General features: G+C 52.2%; 5 protein-coding genes across 5 annotated transcripts; 2 read left to right on the top strand and 3 right to left on the bottom strand.

The window, feature by feature from the left end:
* Positions 1–43: 43 nt before the first annotated feature.
* Positions 44–5,766, top strand: NCU02554 (golgi complex component). The gene is made up of 3 exons (XM_960592.2): positions 44–866; positions 922–1,357; positions 1,416–5,766. Exons 1-3 carry the CDS (start codon positions 495–497, stop codon positions 5,615–5,617), a joined length of 5,010 nt encoding a protein of 1,669 aa, XP_965685.2. The 5' UTR covers positions 44–494; the 3' UTR covers positions 5,618–5,766.
* Positions 3,622–7,735, bottom strand: arp-4 (actin-related protein-4). Its single transcript, XM_960593.3, has 2 exons — positions 7,509–7,735; positions 3,622–7,427 (listed from the first exon to the last, which is right to left on the bottom strand). The coding sequence occupies exons 1-2, from the start codon at positions 7,564–7,566 to the stop codon at positions 6,076–6,078; spliced, it is 1,410 nt and encodes a 469-aa protein (XP_965686.2). The 5' UTR covers positions 7,567–7,735; the 3' UTR covers positions 3,622–6,075.
* A 318-nt stretch (positions 7,736–8,053) lies between these two features.
* On the bottom strand, positions 8,054–9,386 carry NCU16367 (hypothetical protein). The gene has a single exon (XM_011395060.1). The coding sequence runs from the start codon at positions 9,189–9,191 to the stop codon at positions 8,217–8,219; it is 975 nt and encodes a 324-aa protein (XP_011393362.1). The 5' UTR covers positions 9,192–9,386; the 3' UTR covers positions 8,054–8,216.
* A 186-nt stretch (positions 9,387–9,572) lies between these two features.
* On the bottom strand, positions 9,573–11,565 carry NCU16368 (hypothetical protein). Its single transcript, XM_011395061.1, has 4 exons — positions 11,225–11,565; positions 10,422–11,152; positions 10,235–10,335; positions 9,573–10,164 (listed from the first exon to the last, which is right to left on the bottom strand). The coding sequence occupies exons 1-4, from the start codon at positions 11,420–11,422 to the stop codon at positions 9,710–9,712; spliced, it is 1,485 nt and encodes a 494-aa protein (XP_011393363.1). The 5' UTR covers positions 11,423–11,565; the 3' UTR covers positions 9,573–9,709.
* Positions 11,566–12,824: 1,259 nt separating this feature from the next.
* On the top strand, positions 12,825–17,409 carry hat-2 (histone acetyl transferase-2). The gene is made up of 4 exons (XM_960594.2): positions 12,825–16,161; positions 16,218–16,274; positions 16,337–16,549; positions 16,610–17,409. Exons 1-4 carry the CDS (start codon positions 13,202–13,204, stop codon positions 16,728–16,730), a joined length of 3,351 nt encoding a protein of 1,116 aa, XP_965687.2. The 5' UTR covers positions 12,825–13,201; the 3' UTR covers positions 16,731–17,409.
* The last annotated feature ends 1,011 nt before the right edge of the window (positions 17,410–18,420 follow it).

Consider the following 18,420-nt stretch of genomic DNA (forward strand, 5'->3'; position numbering starts at 1 on the left):
CAAACCTCACTGTTGACGTTAGCACATGGCAGGCCTGACAGTGAGTGAGTGGTCATGGAGCCCAGAACCGAGCTAGGTACCTGAAGCTTCCACTTCCTTGCAGTGACTCGGTCCAGCAGCTGAGGTGAAGGAAGCTCCCGTCGATTTCCCGTCTTGCGCCTTGGAGTCACCTCATCGACAAACGAATGCGCAGAAATCCGACAAACTCTGGGTTGTGTAGTTGGTTTGGAGTTGTCAATCACCACAAAGCCTCTGTATCTCCGATTCGCCGTTCATCATTCCCTCCCCCCGGCGTCGTTCACTACCTGGGTGCCTAGATCCATCATCCATCAAGTTAGAAGACGGGAGCTATTACCTATAACTACAACGAGAGCGCCACCGTTGGGCAGACTTGGAAACACTACGCTCAAGATTACCACGAGGGCAGAGGTCGCACACCTTTTGGGCGAACACACCGACTGTACTGAAAACATGCGCTGCCTTGGTTATCCCCGATGAGCGTGAACACACCGCGGCGGGATGAGGAGGGGTCAGTGGACGACATAATGGCCGACGAACCCGATCTTGGTCCAGCCGACGCCCAAAGCTTGAGCAGCGACGAAATCTCCCGACAACAAAACGAGGACGACCAGGCCACCTTTACGGGTGTAGATGGGGAGGAAGTGGGAGAGCAGCCAACAGCGGCATCCCCCATCGCACTTACTCCGATTGCGCCGAGTGCCATAGCGAACCGTTACCGCGAGCTGGTCGAGGCCGAACACGATGTGACAACCTCAGAGGACGGTTCTGTAGATGGAGTACTGCGCTCAGCCGCAAGCCCTCTTGAGTCCTTTCCTACGCTTTCTGGAGACTCTCCCTCCGCACAAGTTCGTGATGACTGTTCTGGTGTTTGAGGTGTCCGACTAATGATGGCGCATACAGGGTTCCGTCGTTTCGTCTCCGGGTAGCAGCAACATTCTACCGTCTTTGGCACTCCGTCCCGGGTTAAGAGGCCCAACACCCTCCTTCAGACCCTTTGATAGGAGGTTCTCCTCCTTTGGCTCGCCTGGTACCCTCTCCCCACGGCCTTCCTCGCCCGCATTCCTGGCGGGCCATAGCAGGACGCTATCCGTTACAAGCAATCTACTACTCGACTCCAGCGAAACCGAATCAAGCTCCCCTCCCTGGGAAGTTGTGCGCTGGACAAAGTTACTGAAGTTGGATGGCCTAGCATTCTCCGAATCTGGGAAAAGGAACTTTGGCTCTCCAACATGCCTGGCCGTGTCTGCCTCGATTGTTCTGGGAACGTCAAAAGGAGTCATCCTAGTGTTCGATTTCAACCAAAATTTGAAGATGATCATTGGGCCGGGAACAAAAGGTTTGCGCTTTCCCCCTGAATGGACCTTGCTTGATGCTGTTGTTGACCAGCCCCCCAGCTGTTGAATCAGGTGCCGTGATATCTCTAGCAATTTCTGCAGACCACACGACAATTGCAGGCGGACATGCCAATGGAAATATCTTTACATGGGATACCACTCGTCCTTCACGACCGTTCCTCAGTATTCCACATCTACCCCAGCTTCAGCAGAGATCGACGGACGGACATGTCCCCAATGCTGCGATAACACACTTGGGCTTTCTGGGGACCCGACATACAGCCCTGGTATCTGCTGATGACCGAGGGATGGCCTTCTCTCACCTTGCCACACGGGGTACCGGATCACTTGGCAGGACTGTCAAAACCACTCGAATTCTCGGCCGGTATCCAGACGCTCCTCCGCCTGTTGGGAAGACACTCAAGCCCAGTACCGTGCTTGCCTTCCAATCTCTGCCTCTAGGAAACGTTGAGATGGCCACAGACTCTATGGGCTTGACAGCCATGCTCACCCCATACTTGCTAGTCATCGTCTCCACTACGCCTGTTGCTCAAACACAACATAAATCTGCGCGTCCAAAGGAAATAACTGCACACAGCGCCATGACGGGATGTTTAGCTTGGTTCCCTGCAGTGAGATTGAAGGTGCCAGATCCTCTTACTGGCAGCATTGTGTCCAAGGTCAAGCTCGTCTACTGCTGGTCAAATGTCCTTACGGTCCTTGAGGTGGAAGAGGAGCCTGCAGAAAACAAGGATAAACCGCCAACCCTCAGATTCAGACCCCGAAACCGGTGGAAATGCGAAGAGCCAATAGTTGCTGTACAATGGCTGAGCCGGTCTGTGTTGACAGTCCTCACCATCACTCAGAGGCTCATTGTGCTGGAGGATCGAACCATGCGCATGACTGAAGCATTCGACCTTATCCACAAGCACATCTACCATGCTGATCTTTTCTCCAAGCAACTTCACGCTCTGGTCGAGCAGCTTGACGATGAAGATCCTACCATGCACGGTGTCGTTGCTGATGCCTTCTATATGAGCTTCAAAGCTTACAAAGGCCGGCTTTTTCTACTTGGGTTTACCGATGTTTCGTTAGGCGCCCTATCTAATTGGGCAGATCGGCTGTTCGCATTGATGGAAAGCGGTGACTATGTTGGTGCTATTCGACTTGCGACATCTTACTACACGGGCGACGCCAACAAGCTGACTGTTGGCTTACCGGAGGATACGGCCTTGAGACATTCCATGGTCATCGATAAACTCGTGGAGATCATGAGCGCATCTCTCAAATATGCATTTGGGCAGAGAACAAAACGCCGAGAAGCAGGAGACGATAAGCACCTTCGGGAACTGGCTGAAACATGCTTCATAGCTTCTCACAACGCCGGGAAAACCGACTTCCTCTTCGACGAGATGTACGAATGGTATGAAGAAGCCGGTCTGGAAGGAGTCTTTTTGGAAACCCTTGAACCGTACATCATCGATGGATCGATTACGGCCATCCCGCCCGCAGTTGTGAAAGCTTTGGTCGCTCACTTCGTCAGCAACGGGCTCGAAACCAGGCTCGAAGACATCATCTGCCACATGGACACCTCAACCCTAGATCTCGATCAAGTCACGACGCTTTGCAAAAAGCATGGCCTCTATGATGCATTAATTTACGTGTGGAACCAAGCCTTAAACGACTATCTCACCCCATTCATTGACTTGCTGGCCTTATTGGTACCTTTGATGCAGAACGGGCATGCAGATGGTACAACAAGCGTGTTGGAGAACGAAACTAGAGAAACGAATGCACTGAAGATCTTCCCATATCTGTCGTTTATCCTGACCGGGAAGACCTATCCTACTGGGGACACAATTCCTGATGTTGTAGCTCAAAAGGCTAAAGCGGAGATTTACTGGTTTCTCTTTTCGGGCAAAAGTATCTGCTGGCCTAAGGGCAGTAGCAAGAGGCTGCTTACGCAACCAGAACAGTCTCAAGAGCCATCCTTCCCCTACTTGAGGATGATTCTCAACTTTGACGCACCCAGCTTCCTGAGCGTGCTCAACGAGGCCTTTGAAGACTCCTTCTTGAACGATTCACCTGAAAAGCAGCTTGCTGGTGGCCCAAGTCGTGATCTTTCAGAGGAAGAAATATTTGGTCTGACGGTAGACAGACAGTACATTACCTCCATCTTAATGGAGATAATGAGCTCGGCAGACTTTGCCAAGGAAGACACTATCTATCTCGATATGTTTATTGCCAGAAACCTTCCCAAGTACCCGCAATACCTTCTTTTCACGGGATCGACACTTACCAAGGTCCTGGTCGAGCTGTGTCGATATCCAGGGGATGACCTTGCCGAGGATGCCCAACTAAGCGCCGAATATCTACTTTCAGTTTATCATCCGCCAGATCTACCCGACTTGATACCGCGGTTCAAGGAGGCTGGATTTTATCGGATACTGAAGCGTATATACAAAGCAGACAAACAGTATGGGAAATTGACTCTGACCTACTTCGAAGATCCGAATGAGCGGGAAGCTATCTTTGACTGCATCGAACTCTGTCTCCGACCGCACTCAGGTCTTACCCGTCGCCAGATACAGGACGTACATCAGGTCATCAAGGATCACGCCGGTAAACTAGTCCAGATTGACTCTGTTAGAGCGGCGCAAGCAATAGGGACCTACGCTCCAGAGTTGCACAGTCACGTCCTGGATTCCGTTTCTGAGCAGCCGCACCTTCGGTATACTTATCTGAAGATGATACTGGAGCCAAGTAAGGAGGTGATGAACGTCCGTCCGCCTCAACAAGATCTTGTGGAGCAGTATCTGCAGCTCATGTGCCAGTTTGAACCATCACATGTACCGGAATACGTAAACAAAGTCCAAGCTACGAACTTGAGGTTAGAGAAGCTACTGCCTACGATGGAAGAGACGGGTGTAATCGACGCTGCCGTCATACTGATGGCGAAAGAAGGGCAAGTGAAGGAGGCCATGGCGCGACTGACGAGACACTTGGAAACTCTTGAATCAGCCTTATACGGTCTATTGACCGGAACCGCCTCTCAGTCGCAAGGAGATCTCAATTCCCAAGAAAGTACGGAGGAACTTATGCAAGCTTTGCAAAACTACACTCGTGTGGGCGTTTGGCTGTGTCAGGAACAAACCAAAGCCGCTCGAGAGAGTGGTAATACACGTCAACGACACAAATCAAATTCTGAAGACGAGCTTTCGCCCGACGAGCAACTCTGGCTCAGCTTGGTTGAGAGCTGTGTACAGATCACCAAGCGGGCTACTTCAGCCTTGCAGCTACCACCCCCAGATGATTCAGCACAAGCACAGCTTATGAACGGCGATTCTAACCCCAACAGTGAACCATTCCATATGTCATTAGAGACAGAAAAGCTTGTCACCTTGGCACGATCGCTCGTGCAAGACACCTTTACAGCCCTCCTCTCATCCACATCAACCCGTACCTCTCGATCTGCAGCAGACACGGGTGATATACAACCTCCAGCAATAAACGCCAATCTATCCTTCCTCCGTATTCTTCGTGCGTTCCTCACTCGCGCCGCGGCGTCGTCGCCTAACCTTGCAGATCTCCGTTCAGTTCTCTCCAGTATCTTCGCCGCATACGCATACGAAGAATCCATCCTTAGCCTCTCAAACCGGCTTTTGGAACGCAGTCTTTTTGTGAGTGTAAGCCAAGCCGTCCAACTCCGCCAGCGAGGTTGGCGTCCTAAAGGCTCCACCTGCGAGGCCTGCGGCCGGCGAGTTTGGGGTCCTGGTGTGGCGGGTAATGTCTACGAAGCGTGGGAAGATCGCCAGGCTGCTGAGGAGAGTCAACGCCAGGCGAGGAAGCAACTCACCATGAGCAAAAACAAGGCGGCGAGTGCTACTACTGAACGGGGGAAGGGCAAGGATCATGCGTGGCCGGCAACGGACGGGCCCCAGGGTGGGGAGAAGTATAATGGAAATGCAAATGGAGATGGAAAGGGGAAGGGCAAGGGAAAGGCTGTGAGCCCGCAATTGAAGCAGCAAGGGGAGTCAATGAACGACCCGAACCAGCAAGCAAACACTTCTGGACATGAAGGCGTGCAAGGGCCAATAGTGGCAAACCGGGAACAGAAGCTTAGCCCTCTGGTTGTGCTGGCCTGCAGACACATCTACCATCAAGCATGCCTGGACGCTCTTGAGATGAAACATGGGGGCGCGGTTTCCAAAGGAGCTAGTTTTGGAACGAAGAGAGAGTATAGCTGCCCCATTGACAGGTAGGACTGATGAGAGGATTATGGATTGTCTAGAAGAAATTACACTTTGTACGTAGAAGCTTTACGGTGAATGAACTACTTGGAGACAGTTGAAGCTCTGGGATCTAGCCGTGATTAAAGTCAAAACTGGCAATACAGGCAATGGTTGGCGTGTATCTTTCATAAGCTGAAAGCATTGAAAATCCATTTCTCCGGAACGCCTCCGCGCCATATCGTGCGACCATAACATACACCTGCCTGATAATTAGCGACGTAGAAAATATCATGCCCATCTTATATGACCACCACACTCCACCCCACACAAACTCCATGAATGTGTGAGCACTTTAGGCATCAACCATTGTGGCCTGACTTGGAATCCGATGTTTTGTAGCCTCCCGCCATTTCCATAGCGCGGCGTGGGAGGGTTTTCCACTTCATGCCTCGACAACTTTCTTTTTCTGCAATTGACAAAGTGAAATCCTACTTGCAGCGCTTCTCGACAATGCCCGCGCCGTTCTCATCATATTCCTTTCGCGAAATCCACATTTGGTGGAAGGTTCCGAGACTGGCGAGAATGCTTCCTCCGATCCAAGCACCGAAGCGTCTCTCGGTCGTCAAACCCGCCGCATGGATCTTGATCTTCACACCGGGGTACATTTGCGCGAGCTCGTGGTTGAGACGGTCGTTGAAACCGTTCAACAAGCTTGTACTACCCGTGACAACAACGTTGCCGAGGATGTTGGGGCGGAGATCAACATCAACACCCTCGAGGGCCGCCTTGATGAGAGCCGGGATCGTCTGAGCCTTAGTAACACGTCCTTCCTCGTCAGTGCTGTTATAGGCAGCCGTCTCGTCCCACATGCCCTCCGACACCTTGAAGCGCTGCTCACGCCACATCTGATTGCTGCCGTCGGGCATCTCGAAGACCCGGCCGGGTTGTGTACGGACAGCATCTTCGTTTCCGGGGGTCGTGAACCGCTGGGGACCACGCCACACCTCGACAACAGACTCCTTGAACTCGGTGAGAACACGCTCTTCCTCGTAAGCGCGGAAGGACGGGTGGATGTCGAAGTTAAACTTTCGCAGGTTGGCTTCGGCAGGCGCACCGGCCTCCACGGGCTTCTTACTCTCGACCATGAACCGCGGCACAACGTCGACCTTGGGCTCACTACCGTCCCACATCTTGCAGATCTGGCTGCTCAGCCAAACACCGCCCACCGGAGACCTTTGAATCGATCGCTTGAGGACCATGCCGTCGTGGATGGCCGTGACACTCGTGTTGGCACCGCCCACGTCTATTACCAGAGCCGTGGCCTTTCCGGCCGCAAATGCTGCGAGCACAGGTGTCTTGCTAAGCCAGAATGCGGGCACGCCCCAAGTCTCCATGCTGATTTCGATGGCCTTCTCGCGCGCCTTGGGCGAGTTCCACGGCGCTTCGGTCATAAGAAGAGGGTTCTCGGCCAGTGGCTTCTCCAGCGCGTCCGTAGCATCCTCGTTGTTGTTTCCATCGTCTTCCATGGGCACATCGCCATCGTCACTAATGTTGATACCCTTTTTGCTGGGAGGTGTTGATCGCTCGGGCTGCAAACGCTTGACGAGAACATGTTCCCACATCCTGGTGGCAGCATCCCAATCTTCGACAACGCTGTCGCGGTTCATGTAGTTGCGCACTTCGAAGCCCGGTTTTGGCACGATATACTCGTCGCCGAATACGTCACGCCCATTGATGTGGCCGTAAAAAGAAGGGAGAACTTGCTTGGGCATTTCCTCGCCAGCATAGCCGGCGCGAGTGTTGCAGTAGCCCGGATCGAGAACAAGCGCGGATACCTCATCTAAGGAAATAATCAGCCGTCAATTGCAAGCCTTGAAGCTTGGGCAATGTCGCTGGTCAGAGGCGTTTGGACTAGGCTTACCTCCGCCATAGATGTCAGTCGGCTGGACCGACGACGAGAGAGGTTGTTGGTGGGACATGTTAGGCACCGACGCTGTATAATGGAAAATCGCTGAGGTGTATTATCGGAGGGCAAGAAGTGGTGTGAGCGGGGATCTCCAAACAGCGCTGCGCGTCTAATAGCTCGGTCCCGTCGCGTTCCGTTGAAGTTCGATGAACTGGAAATCAAATGGAATTTGACAACGGAGCTTCAAAGACGAGGGGCGCGCGCGCGTGAATACCAGTAAAAGGCCGGACAGGCTCTCCTCCAGCTACATAAAAGTGGGGCGCGGTACGTACCTCTACGGTAATAGGGCATCAGGGACAGAAAATGGAAATAGCAATCCAACGAACCTGTCAAGAGCTCTGTTAACTTGTTGATAGGTCTTTTAAGCTTGAAGAGAAGTAAGACGCACATGAGCAGTTAGCTTTGGTTAAACTCCTCAAAGATTGTCGCTGGCCTGTCGTTGCTGATCCAGAGCCCACGAACTCGCTAGAAGTCCTAGAAGTCAAAGTTACGACATCCATGGGAAGTAGAACTCTCAGCTGTATACGATACCGACAACGGATTCACCCAGAGCATTATGCCACCCCCAAAAAGAACAAATGGGTATCATATTTCACAATGGACAAAACAACAATACAGCAGAGATCAGGTGTCTATCCTGTCTCAGGACCTTCATAACCTGTGTTAACTCCATCGACCAACTCTCGAGCCATCCAGTCCATTCCCAGGACTATGCAACATCCCCTTTCCTTCATAGTCCTCCTCATCCTCCTCACTCTCCACCCCTTTCTCCCTCCCCTCTCCATACAAAACCTCACAAACTCCCGCCAGTGGCACATCCATCACCGCATCCGTCCCTTCATTCCAGACCTCCCTCCAATTCAATCCTCCCCCAGGTAAGAGCACCTCCCTATCCGTCGACCCATGCCTCCCATGTCCATAGCCATGCCCATACTGTCTCTTCTCCTCCTTGATGCCACATTTCTTATCATGCCTAATGATTTGGCCCTTCCCATCCACCACCGCCACCTGCGCCGCCTCATCCACAATCGTCTCAATCGATCCCAACGGCAGTGTGAGGTACTCGGTATTGTAAGCCGCCAGCGCCACGTAGATGTACACCAGCGTCATTGTCAGGAAACTCGGAATGGCCAGCGACCACCACCGGTTGGGGTAGTAGTAGATGCCCAACGCATGCAGGAACGGTGAAGGCAGGTAGGCCCACAGTAGGTAGATCAAAAACGACAGGCTGCTGAAGAGGTAGAGGACGAAGCCGTAGTACTCGTACGTGGGTACGCGGGGGCTGGCGCGCGGGAGGGGCTCGTTGCTGCCCTCTGGACCCCCACCGCCGCCGTTGGCTACTGTCTCGTCGTCGGAGGCGTCCGGGGTAGTGGGACGCGAGGGGCGCAGCAGGGAGGTTAAAGAGGGGGAGGGTGGGAGAGGGGTCGGTGGGCGACCGTAGAAGGGAGGGGCGAAGGTATGTTGCGAGACGGGCGGTGGGGGCGCGAGGTGCTCGTCGTCGCCGTCGTCGTCCGAGATGTCATCCTCGTCGTAAGAATCCTCGTCTCCGGATATCGAGCCATCATCGTGGTTGTCTTCTTCTGAAGGGTGGGACAGCATCGTGCCATCCTCCTCTTCTTCCTCCGATATTATGGGCATTCTCGTGACATTCGTTTGCTGGGTTATGATTCAGAGCGGAGGCTCTGTGAATTGTTCAAGACCTGGCGCAACGATAACTGGAGATGTGATGTATGGTGTTGGATGTGGTCATCACCTTGGAGTTCAGGTGTGGTGGTTGTAGGTAGGTTGCAAGGAAGTATGGTGAACGCGCCGGTGCTCGGAAGTTGCCCCTGATGGAACAGTTCGTTCACAGCAGAAGCTAACTGTAGGTGCCCTGGACAACAGCGCGGATACACCAAAGCTGGAGGGGGAAACGACGGCCCATAGCGGTTGCCACGCCAACCCCATTTTTGTTTACATGCAACAGCTATATTCCAGTGACTTTCAGGAGACACAAACTCGCCTTAGTGCACAGTAACGTAACAATCCTAGGAAAGTGATATTTCATCTTTGTATGCATGGATCAAAATCAGAAATTAATTTGTTGAAGTTGGGTGATTTTGACCTCTCTATCCTCGCTTCGGAAGCCCTTTGATCTTTACCCCGTTCGTAAATAATTACCACCCATTCCATCTACACCAAACATCGCGAACCTTATCCTCCTGCCCCCGGCAATTCGAGTCAACAATCAGATAGTACTCGAACCCCGCCCCCATGATGCAAGCATGGTTGGGCCACACCCTTACCCTATCACCCACCTTAAGTTCGGGCGCCTTCTTCCCTTCATCCCCTACCCAAGTCAAAATACCGTGCTCCTGGCTGATCTTGCCGACCTGCCAGCCCCTAAAGTCATTAGGAAACCTCTCGCCGAGAATCTTGCCGCTCCTGTCCTTTTTTTCCGTTCCTGCTAGAACGCCCCAGGGCATCAGGGCGCCCCAGCCAGTGTACGGCTTGGCAGTCTCCTCGTTGTTGCTCGTTATCTTGTCTAGGCCCACGGGCTCGCGGCCAAGGGCCAGAGAGCCGGCATTGATGAGGGCTTCAGGCTTTGAGTTTTGACCGCGGGTCGGGTAGACTGTTGTTTTTGACAGGGGAAATTAGCTCTCCTGCAATGTTACGGGATCCATGGAGAGAGTTTTACATACCGGAGGCGACCTCGGCAACTACGCTGATGCCGATATCTTCTTCAGAAAGAAGACCGATGTGTCGTGCGTGAGTTGCGACCTGTTGGAGATCGAGGGTCGGGCTGAAAGATCCGTGTTAGCACAATGAGGCCACATGTACATAGAAGAAAAAAGTCAGCCAGCACCAGGGTGAAAAGGACCAACTCACTAAACACCAGCATGAATTTCAAGCACATATCCCTCCTTCTGCCAACCGCCCCACAACTCTTTAAGCTCCTCCTCAAATGGTCTCATGCTTCCCTGCGAGTTTGCCGTGGGCACATCGCACTCCCCCGTAAACCAAGGGCTCTGGATCGTCGTCGCCGTTGGCGTCGCACCTACCGATAACACCAGAGGAGCATGGTCCGGACTCTTTTCGCGAATCTTCATGGCAGCATTATGGGCGTGAATGAATTCAGCGTGAAGAACATGCATAGCATCTCCGAGCTTGCGAGCCCCGTAGCTCTGCCCGGCATGTGTATACAAGCCATGCAGCACCAACCATCCTTCCCGCTCAGCAGCCAGGAGGACGTCGACTAGAGATGGGTACTCGGGAGAGTCGGTCTTGACGCCGGCGCGGCCGTAGTTGACGTCGATTTTGATGAACACGCGGGGAGGGTGTCCTGAGGAAGTGTGGATGGCCTTGACGTAGGGGAGCTGATCGACGTGATCGATCATAACGGATAAGCCATCGGGGCCGAGCTGGGAAGAAACGGCGGCGAGACGGGGGACGGCGGATGCGAAGAGCGGGAAGGATAAGAGAACGTTGACATGGCGGTCTTTGGATTGGTACTCTTTGAGGAGGGGAGTGATATTTTCGGCTTCAAGGATGGTTGAGACGATTAGCAGGACGGGAATGGTGAGGTGGTTTCCGACTTGGAGGCGGGTGAGCTCTGTTGTCTATATGTTGTTTACAGTTGTCAGTGACAGTTTTGTTTTGTCGTTTTAATGGGTCATGATCCATTGTTGTACCTTGTGGGTCTTGATATGAGCTCTCCATTGCAGGCCAAGGTTTTCGGCTGCTTCGAGCATGCGCTCACAGTTCACCATGACCTGTTTAAGGTCAAGGACGACGCTGGGCGTAGGGACCTCGGACAGCTGCTTGCCGACGAACCTCGCCCTTAGAGCATCTTGCTTTTGCTTCAACTCTTCCATTACGGGGTTTGCCATGGTGAGCAGTGTGGTATTTTTGCCCTCGAAACTTCACTTGGTGTGCGAGGTAAAGAAAACGGTGCAAAAGGCGATGACGAAGCTGCTATGGTAGACGCAGTATGACTGTGGCCCACAATATCGGCTGATTTGTTACATTCTTTAAACCACCTAATCCAGTCATCTCAAGAAAGAGGAATAGTACCTCTAGTAGGTAAATGTAGCTTTGGCTTTACCGACAGCCTAGTACGTAACCATGGCTTCGGCCGTGGCTTTAACACAGTTTCCCACTGTACGTCAAAAACACCATTGGTAGTGAGTGTACTGTTGCTGAACTTCATGGCCCTGCCAGTTCGCAGGGTATAACATCCGAACTGTCATGCCAAAAACGGGCTGAGCACTGGTATGGGCGTGCGAGTGTGGTTGCAGAGAAATGAGAATCCAGAGAGACTGGAAATGACATCTCGCATCAGTTCAGGTGTGTTCTGCCCCCCACGTTGCGGGTGACATTGTGGCCATTTGGCCCGAACAGAGAGGGAGACGGGACTTAAGTTGCGCGTCACTCTACTGTTGTAAGAGATCAATTAATCAGTATTTGATTTCGCTCTCGATTCATGTCTCTTCGCCTCCAACGGGGTCCTATTCCTTCTGTACCTGCCGTTGATTTGGTTGTCACACAAGGCGGGGAAGCTTTAGTTCTTCCTCCATATTCTTTACTTTACCTGGATGGTACTTGTAAGTTGTAGGTGAGGTCGCATACCGTATAGACTCGGGGCGTTGGTTTTCAACTTTCTGGGAAATCAGGCCTAAGCTGTAAGCATACTGCAACATTCATGCCCACCAAAAATTCTATGCAAGACGGTGATTTTGAATGTCTCCACGCTCCAGCGCCCTTGAAAAGATAGGTGTTTTAAGGCAGGACATTGAAGAATCGAATTTACCGTGCTTCGGGGTGGCAACATGGAAGTCTCCTCCAATTAATTTTGTGGACATAAAATGCACATAATCGGGCAGCATGCTTACAGGTTATGCCTGATTTCCTAGGAAGTTGAAAATCAACGCCCCGAGTTTCCAGGTTGTACAGTTTAGGTATTAGGTACCTGGGCTACCTACCTCTACCTCTACCTGTACCTACCTACCTATTCCAGGTTCCTTACCAGATTCCCAAAGCAAGTTCCAGGTTCAACGCTACCTAGGTATTATGCTTCAAGACCAGGGACAGTGTGCGCGAGCCATTCACTGCACTTAGCGTCCCCCAGTCACTGCCCTGGGGCTGCTCGCTAGGTATCTAGAATAGGTAGGTACCTAGGTAGGCTGTCACACGGCTGCCAGACCCGGGCCCGGTCAACGGACCCACTTAGAGGTACCTAGAGTAGCCGTGCAGTGGCCCCGACAGGCCGATTCGTTGTTCGCATTCAAGCACGCTTGCACTCCGCGCAGTGGCAGTGTGCTTCCTTGCTTGTGGGAGGTTCAACACTTTTGCAACTTCCGCTAGGTACCGTTGCAACCTCAACGTCAACCTCACCCTCGACTCACCCGACGGCCATTTCGACTCTGCCACAACCACGACCCAAAATTGCATGCGGCGTTGCCAACACCCCACCAACACCGAACGCGCGCTTGGTTCACTTTGCTCCCCCGCCGCGGGCATTCTCGACGATTTCTCCGCTCCAGGATCATGATCTGACAGCTTAACCGGCCGCGCAACCGTTGGAGGGAGCAAGAGAGAGACGGGCGGACGACTGCGCGACAGACGACAACACACAGCGTTGAGGCGGCATCGCCTCTCCGCCCGGCAAGATGCCCGCAGACAACGACGACTTTGATTTCAACGCCCTCAATGAGGAAGGATGGAAGGAGCAGGAGGCCCGCGATGAGGAAGCCATTCGCCAGATCAACAACAGCTTCGGCCCGGGTGGTAACGATGGTCTGACTGAAATGCTGGGGAACCTCCAGTCGGGAGGCGAGATCGATCAACGAGGCAAGGCAGACGATGCCATCGACTTTGAGGACATCGACTTGAGCGACGAGGACGAGCTACCCAACGACGAACCGAGCACTTCCGGCACCAGTGGCGAGCTGCCAAGCCTCATCGACGACGCCGGCACTAATGATGACGACGACCTCTTTGGTGGCGACCCCTCATCGCCCATGGACACAGCTCACGATGGCCTGAGATCCTCTCCCCCGCCGCTCGACGTCCATGACGATGTTGATGCCAAAAAACGTCCGGATGCTGCCGCCGGGGAGTCCCTTGAAGACCTCCGGAACCTCAACTTCGACAATGACGAAGAGCCGCATGCGACAAATCAAGATCCCGACATTCCTCCGCCAGCGGAAAACTTCATCGACGCCGTCAAGCAACTATTCCCCGGTTTTGAGGAAAACGCCATCCTGCATTGGAACGAACTATTGAAGCCCAAGAATGCCACATGGATCTCAAAAAAGCCCCCCAAAGCTCCCAAGCCCTTGATACCATCAAAACTCAGTCTGGAGTTGGATGCCGATCAGGAAAAGCAGTTCCGGATTCCGGGCCCTGCCACTGGCTCCGTTTGGCAGAGGATTAAGGAAGCGGAAGCGAGAGGTCTGTTCTGTCTCGAAGAGCCAGAGCCTTTGGAACAAACCGATCTGGAAGTATTCAGCTTGGACGACGAAACGGATTCGGAGAGGATAGGTGGATATACCCTCCAGGACATAGCTACGATATGTCAGGACTGGGAACAGATGATTTTCTTGGGCGACAGTCTTGCGGCTGCCATCGAGCCGGGACCGCAGCCGAAACCTGACAACATGCTCATTAAGGATGAGCCTGATGAAGAGGCGGACTGGGATGCCATGTTCCTCGATGAGCCTGCTCAAAAGCGGAGAAAGATCGAAATTCCTAAAGGTCTTCCTCCTATTGCTCACTTCACGGCTCCAAATTTGGACGAATTCGAGCAGGTCACTTCGAAATTGGGCAAGCGTGTCATCCTTGACATGAACGACCCTTATTTGCTGATAGACGACGTCGAATCTGAGCGGTCATCTAAGCGGCGAAAGACCCAACATAAAACGGTCCGCTTGGCGAATGGGAAAGCTGGGCGGGACCTTATACAGCGGTTCAATTTCTCCTCTGACGCTGCTTACGACGCGTTGAAGGAGAACAGCCAGAATAGGGTTCGGGCCACGTTGGCTACTATCCCTGTCGAGCACAGTTTGCCTGCGCAGAGACTGTCTTGGCCTTACTACCGCGTCAAGCTCGCGGCCAGTGACCCTCATAGTTATCACCGGCCTCAGCTCCACCCTAAGAAGGATCTGCAGTATCTCATCAGGTTCGACAAGCCTGCCATTATCAAGCGCAAGACTCTCAAGGGTAAACGCGTCAGCGAGGTATTTAAGAGTACTCATGACCTCTCCCTCAACGACAACTCGACCGCTATCCTTTTCGAGTACTGCGAGGAAATTCCCACCGTTCTCTCCAACTTTGGCATGGGACAGAAAATCATTAATTACTTCCGTCGAGCTAAAGGCGCTGATAGCAGACCTGAGAAGCGTGAGCTTGGCGAGACTTGTATATTGATGCCAGAAGATCGCTCACCCTTCGCCATCTTCGGTCACGTCCACCCTGGCGAGGTCGTGCCTACTCTTCACAACCACATGTTCCGCGCCCCTATTTTCAAGCATAACCCGAGGAATACAGACTTCCTGATTGGTCGTAGCAGTACCGGCCAAAAAGGCTCAACTTGGTACATCAGAAATATCGATCATCTTTACGTTGTCGGCCAAACCCTGCCCTCCATGGAAGTCCCAGGGCCCCATTCCAGACGTGTTACAAACATTGCCAAGAATCGTCTCAAGATGGTCTCGTATCGCCTACTTCGCAAGAGCGAGCATGTTACCCTCCATGATATTACTAAGCATGTAGCTGAGTCCAACGAGTCTCAGAATCGTCAAAAGTTGAAGGAGTTCCTGCGCTTTAGAAAGGAAACAAAAGATTGGGCGCTGCCCGAAGGCGAAGAGCTAATGGCCGAACCGGCCATTCGATCTCTTGTTAGGCCGGAAGAGGTCTGCCTATTGGACGCCATGCAAGTGGGCTTGCACGAGATCGAGAAGGGTGGTTATGATGCTACCGATTCCCTCAAGGACGATGACATTGGGGTTGATGTGAACGATGAGCTCTCTCCAGATGCTCTTGCCAACAAGATGGCGCCTTGGAAGACTACCAAGGCATTTCTTGACGCCAGTCATGGCAAGGCTATGCTTGCAGTTCATGGCGCCGGCGACCCGACGGGCAAGGGACTGGGCATCAGTTTCCTGAGGACGTCCATGAAAGGCGGCTATCTTGAGCAGCTCCAAGGACCAATGGCCACATCAGCAGATGCCATAGAGAGGCAGCGCAAAGCGAACGGTGGGCACATGTACAACGTCAAGAACCAGGACACACTCTACACCGAGGCTCTTACCGATATCTGGAACCGCCAGCGGGAGAGTCTCTTGGATTCCCAAGAGCACGATGATGAAGATGTGCTTGGGCAAGAGGATGAAGACGAGCGTTTCAACGTACAGGGCAGCCAATTCGCGCAAACCCCTGTGGTCCAGGACGGTTTTAGTCAGATTAGCCAGAGCGCCACCAGTGCTATTAACCGGAAGAAGCTCGTGATCACAAGAGAGGTGAGGGATGAAAATGGCCAAACACGGACTGTGACAGAGGTCGTAAGGGACCCTGCTGTCATTGCTCAGTACGTCAAGAGGCGTCGCCAAGAGCAAAAGTCCGAGATTGAGTAGGTTCCCTCCCATAAGCACTTGAAGAAGAACCAATGACTGACTTTATTCGCAGTATCTACAATGTTAAGATGACCGGCGACCAAGAGCGGGACGCCGTTATTCTCGAGCTGTTGGTCACCCTCTACGCATTGTACTTGAAAGAAAGGGCCGCACACTGACATTGCTCTTTAGGCTCGAGAAGGAACATGATCGTCTCATGAAGAATAAAATGAGAACAATGAAGCGCGAGAGACAGAAACAACTACAACAGCGCCTCAAGAGTGGAGGAACTCTACCCCTCGATAACGACGACGGGTCGTTAGAGCCCTCGATTGAGAAAGCCACTGGAACCACTCGCAGATGCGCAAATTGTGGGGCCAAGGGCCATATCAAGACAAACAAAAAGTAAGTTGTCCGCACATTATGCTCCGTCGGTTTTCACTCTTTTTAACCCTGACATTCTAGGCTCTGCCCGTTGCTCAACGGTTCGATGACCAAAGACCAGACTCAGGACGATGGCGCCTCTGGTGTCGGCTCGCCCAACCCGAACGCGCCGGTCGCTGCTAGTTTCATGACTCCTAGCTAGTAAGGTTGTGGTGGTTATTGATATCGCTGGTTCTGGTGTTTCAACCTGGAGCTAGCCGGGAAAAAAAAGTCACATTGACTGCCTTCTTTCATACGGGTTGGTTCCCATATAACTTGGTTGGCCATGACGAGGTATACGGCGAGGCAAATTGGGCAGTATATTGCCTGGCGTGGTTGGTGTTCCGCCCTGTATAACAATGGACAAGAGCAGTGGCGCTTTTTGCTTTTGGTGGTTGGCGTTTTACGGTTGGCGAAAATACGACGGTATCACATCTCACATTTCACATCATATCGCCATTGTTCTTTTCGTCCCTTGTTGACCGGCTCGAACGCCATTATATTAGGTTTCACGGTTTCGTCTAAGGAATGCGTTTAATTTCAGTCCCGTGTTTCAGACAGAACGACGAGGAGCCGGTAATCACCCTCCAAGAGTCTTGCTTCGGTTAGTTAGTCAGGCTGAGGGTCTTCTACTATTTACAGGCCTTTAGGCGGCCCAGTAGCATCATTTTCAAGCATCAGAAATAAGTTGGCTTGTCGTGAGGGTGCGAGCAGGGACAAACAAGTTTGCGTTTGAAGCCATGGGCATGGAAGGATATTAAACAAGGATGAAAAGAGGAGCCTGAAACCGTACTAGAAATGATATAAAAAGGATCACGGATTCTCTCACAGAATTGGATCACACATTGTGAACTCTTTTTTTTTTCTCCTCCTTGAAGGGGCCCTTTGGGTATTTATCTTGGGATTTGTAAGTAAAGGTCGGTTAGGTAAGAGTCACTGTATACACAATGAAGCCATAACGGAGGAATAGTTGACAGCGTTTCCAAGGCATTGAGTTCAAGGCTCATTCTTGACGGCAGCTGTAAATTCTCATTTTGCTTGCAGCTGACAATTGCAACTATCTTCCGTCACGGCATCAGCTAGCCATCCACAGCACCACTTGAGCTAAAGGTACCTACTATTGTTTTCATGGTTAATTTCACATTATAGGGCACCTAATCACATCTCGTAGATAGACGTAGACAGAAGTAGGTATGTAAGAAAGTACAGCCTGGGTGATAGTTACACAATTGTGGGGGGTCAGGAACGTGGGGTCCATGAGAGAAGCAAATTTGGCCACAAAACAAGAGGGCCACAATGGAAGCTCTTAGAGAACGACCCACTTCTCTAGACGAACGACTATCATGAGGCGCAAACCCACGTGGGAACCCAATAATACTGACTGAGAGGACTGCCTACACGGCTTGTTTCGATACATGGCTTGACTGCGCCCTACGCCCCGCGGAGGTATAATAGAAGGCGGTAGGACGAAACAAAAGCCACAGTTGAACTACACCATGCCTCTTGCGTGGAACCAACCGCCGCGTCTATCCTAACCACTCAGTGGGTGTGTGTGCACAAGGCTTGACACCCACACATAACAAAAGGGACGGGATCTCGGAACTGTGGGAGGCTTGAGGCTTCATCAGTGGCACAGAGCGGCGTCTGGAGTAATTGTGGGTGAACTTGTGTGTCTCTCAAACTCGCTTTGTCTATCAGCTTATTGTTATGGTCTTTCCTCCATTAACTAATGGTTGTCTGGGCGTTGCTGAACTTTCTTTTCAACCGAGATATAGATATATGTGGGATACTACCTGAAGACGTGTGTGTACAATCCGCGGCATCTAGTGAAACTTCGAATCTTGGCCAATATG

Source organism: Neurospora crassa, linkage group I (genome assembly GCF_000182925.2).
Source record: "Neurospora crassa OR74A linkage group I, whole genome shotgun sequence".
In the NCBI taxonomy this organism is placed as follows: Eukaryota; Fungi; Ascomycota; class Sordariomycetes; order Sordariales; family Sordariaceae; genus Neurospora; species Neurospora crassa.

Coding starts and splice junctions, on each gene's coding strand:
- NCU02554 (XM_960592.2), top strand. CDS start 495: ATGAGCGTGAACACACCGCGGCGGGATGAGGAGGGGTCAGTGGACGAC. Junction 867..921: donor GAGACTCTCCCTCCGCACAA/GTTCGTGATGAC, acceptor TGGCGCATACAG/GGTTCCGTCGTTTCGTCTCC. Junction 1,358..1,415: donor CATTGGGCCGGGAACAAAAG/GTTTGCGCTTTC, acceptor CCAGCCCCCCAG/CTGTTGAATCAGGTGCCGTG.
- arp-4 (XM_960593.3), bottom strand. CDS start 7,566: ATGTCCCACCAACAACCTCTCTCGTCGTCGGTCCAGCCGACTGACATC. Junction 7,428..7,508: donor GACTGACATCTATGGCGGAG/GTAAGCCTAGTC, acceptor TTATTTCCTTAG/ATGAGGTATCCGCGCTTGTT.
- NCU16367 (XM_011395060.1), bottom strand. CDS start 9,191: ATGCCCATAATATCGGAGGAAGAAGAGGAGGATGGCACGATGCTGTCC.
- NCU16368 (XM_011395061.1), bottom strand. CDS start 11,422: ATGGCAAACCCCGTAATGGAAGAGTTGAAGCAAAAGCAAGATGCTCTA. Junction 11,153..11,224: donor CTCATATCAAGACCCACAAG/GTACAACAATGG, acceptor AACAACATATAG/ACAACAGAGCTCACCCGCCT. Junction 10,336..10,421: donor GAAATTCATGCTGGTGTTTA/GTGAGTTGGTCC, acceptor CGGATCTTTCAG/CCCGACCCTCGATCTCCAAC.
- hat-2 (XM_960594.2), top strand. CDS start 13,202: ATGCCCGCAGACAACGACGACTTTGATTTCAACGCCCTCAATGAGGAA. Junction 16,162..16,217: donor GAGCAAAAGTCCGAGATTGA/GTAGGTTCCCTC, acceptor CTTTATTCGCAG/TATCTACAATGTTAAGATGA. Junction 16,275..16,336: donor GACGCCGTTATTCTCGAGCT/GTTGGTCACCCT, acceptor ATTGCTCTTTAG/GCTCGAGAAGGAACATGATC.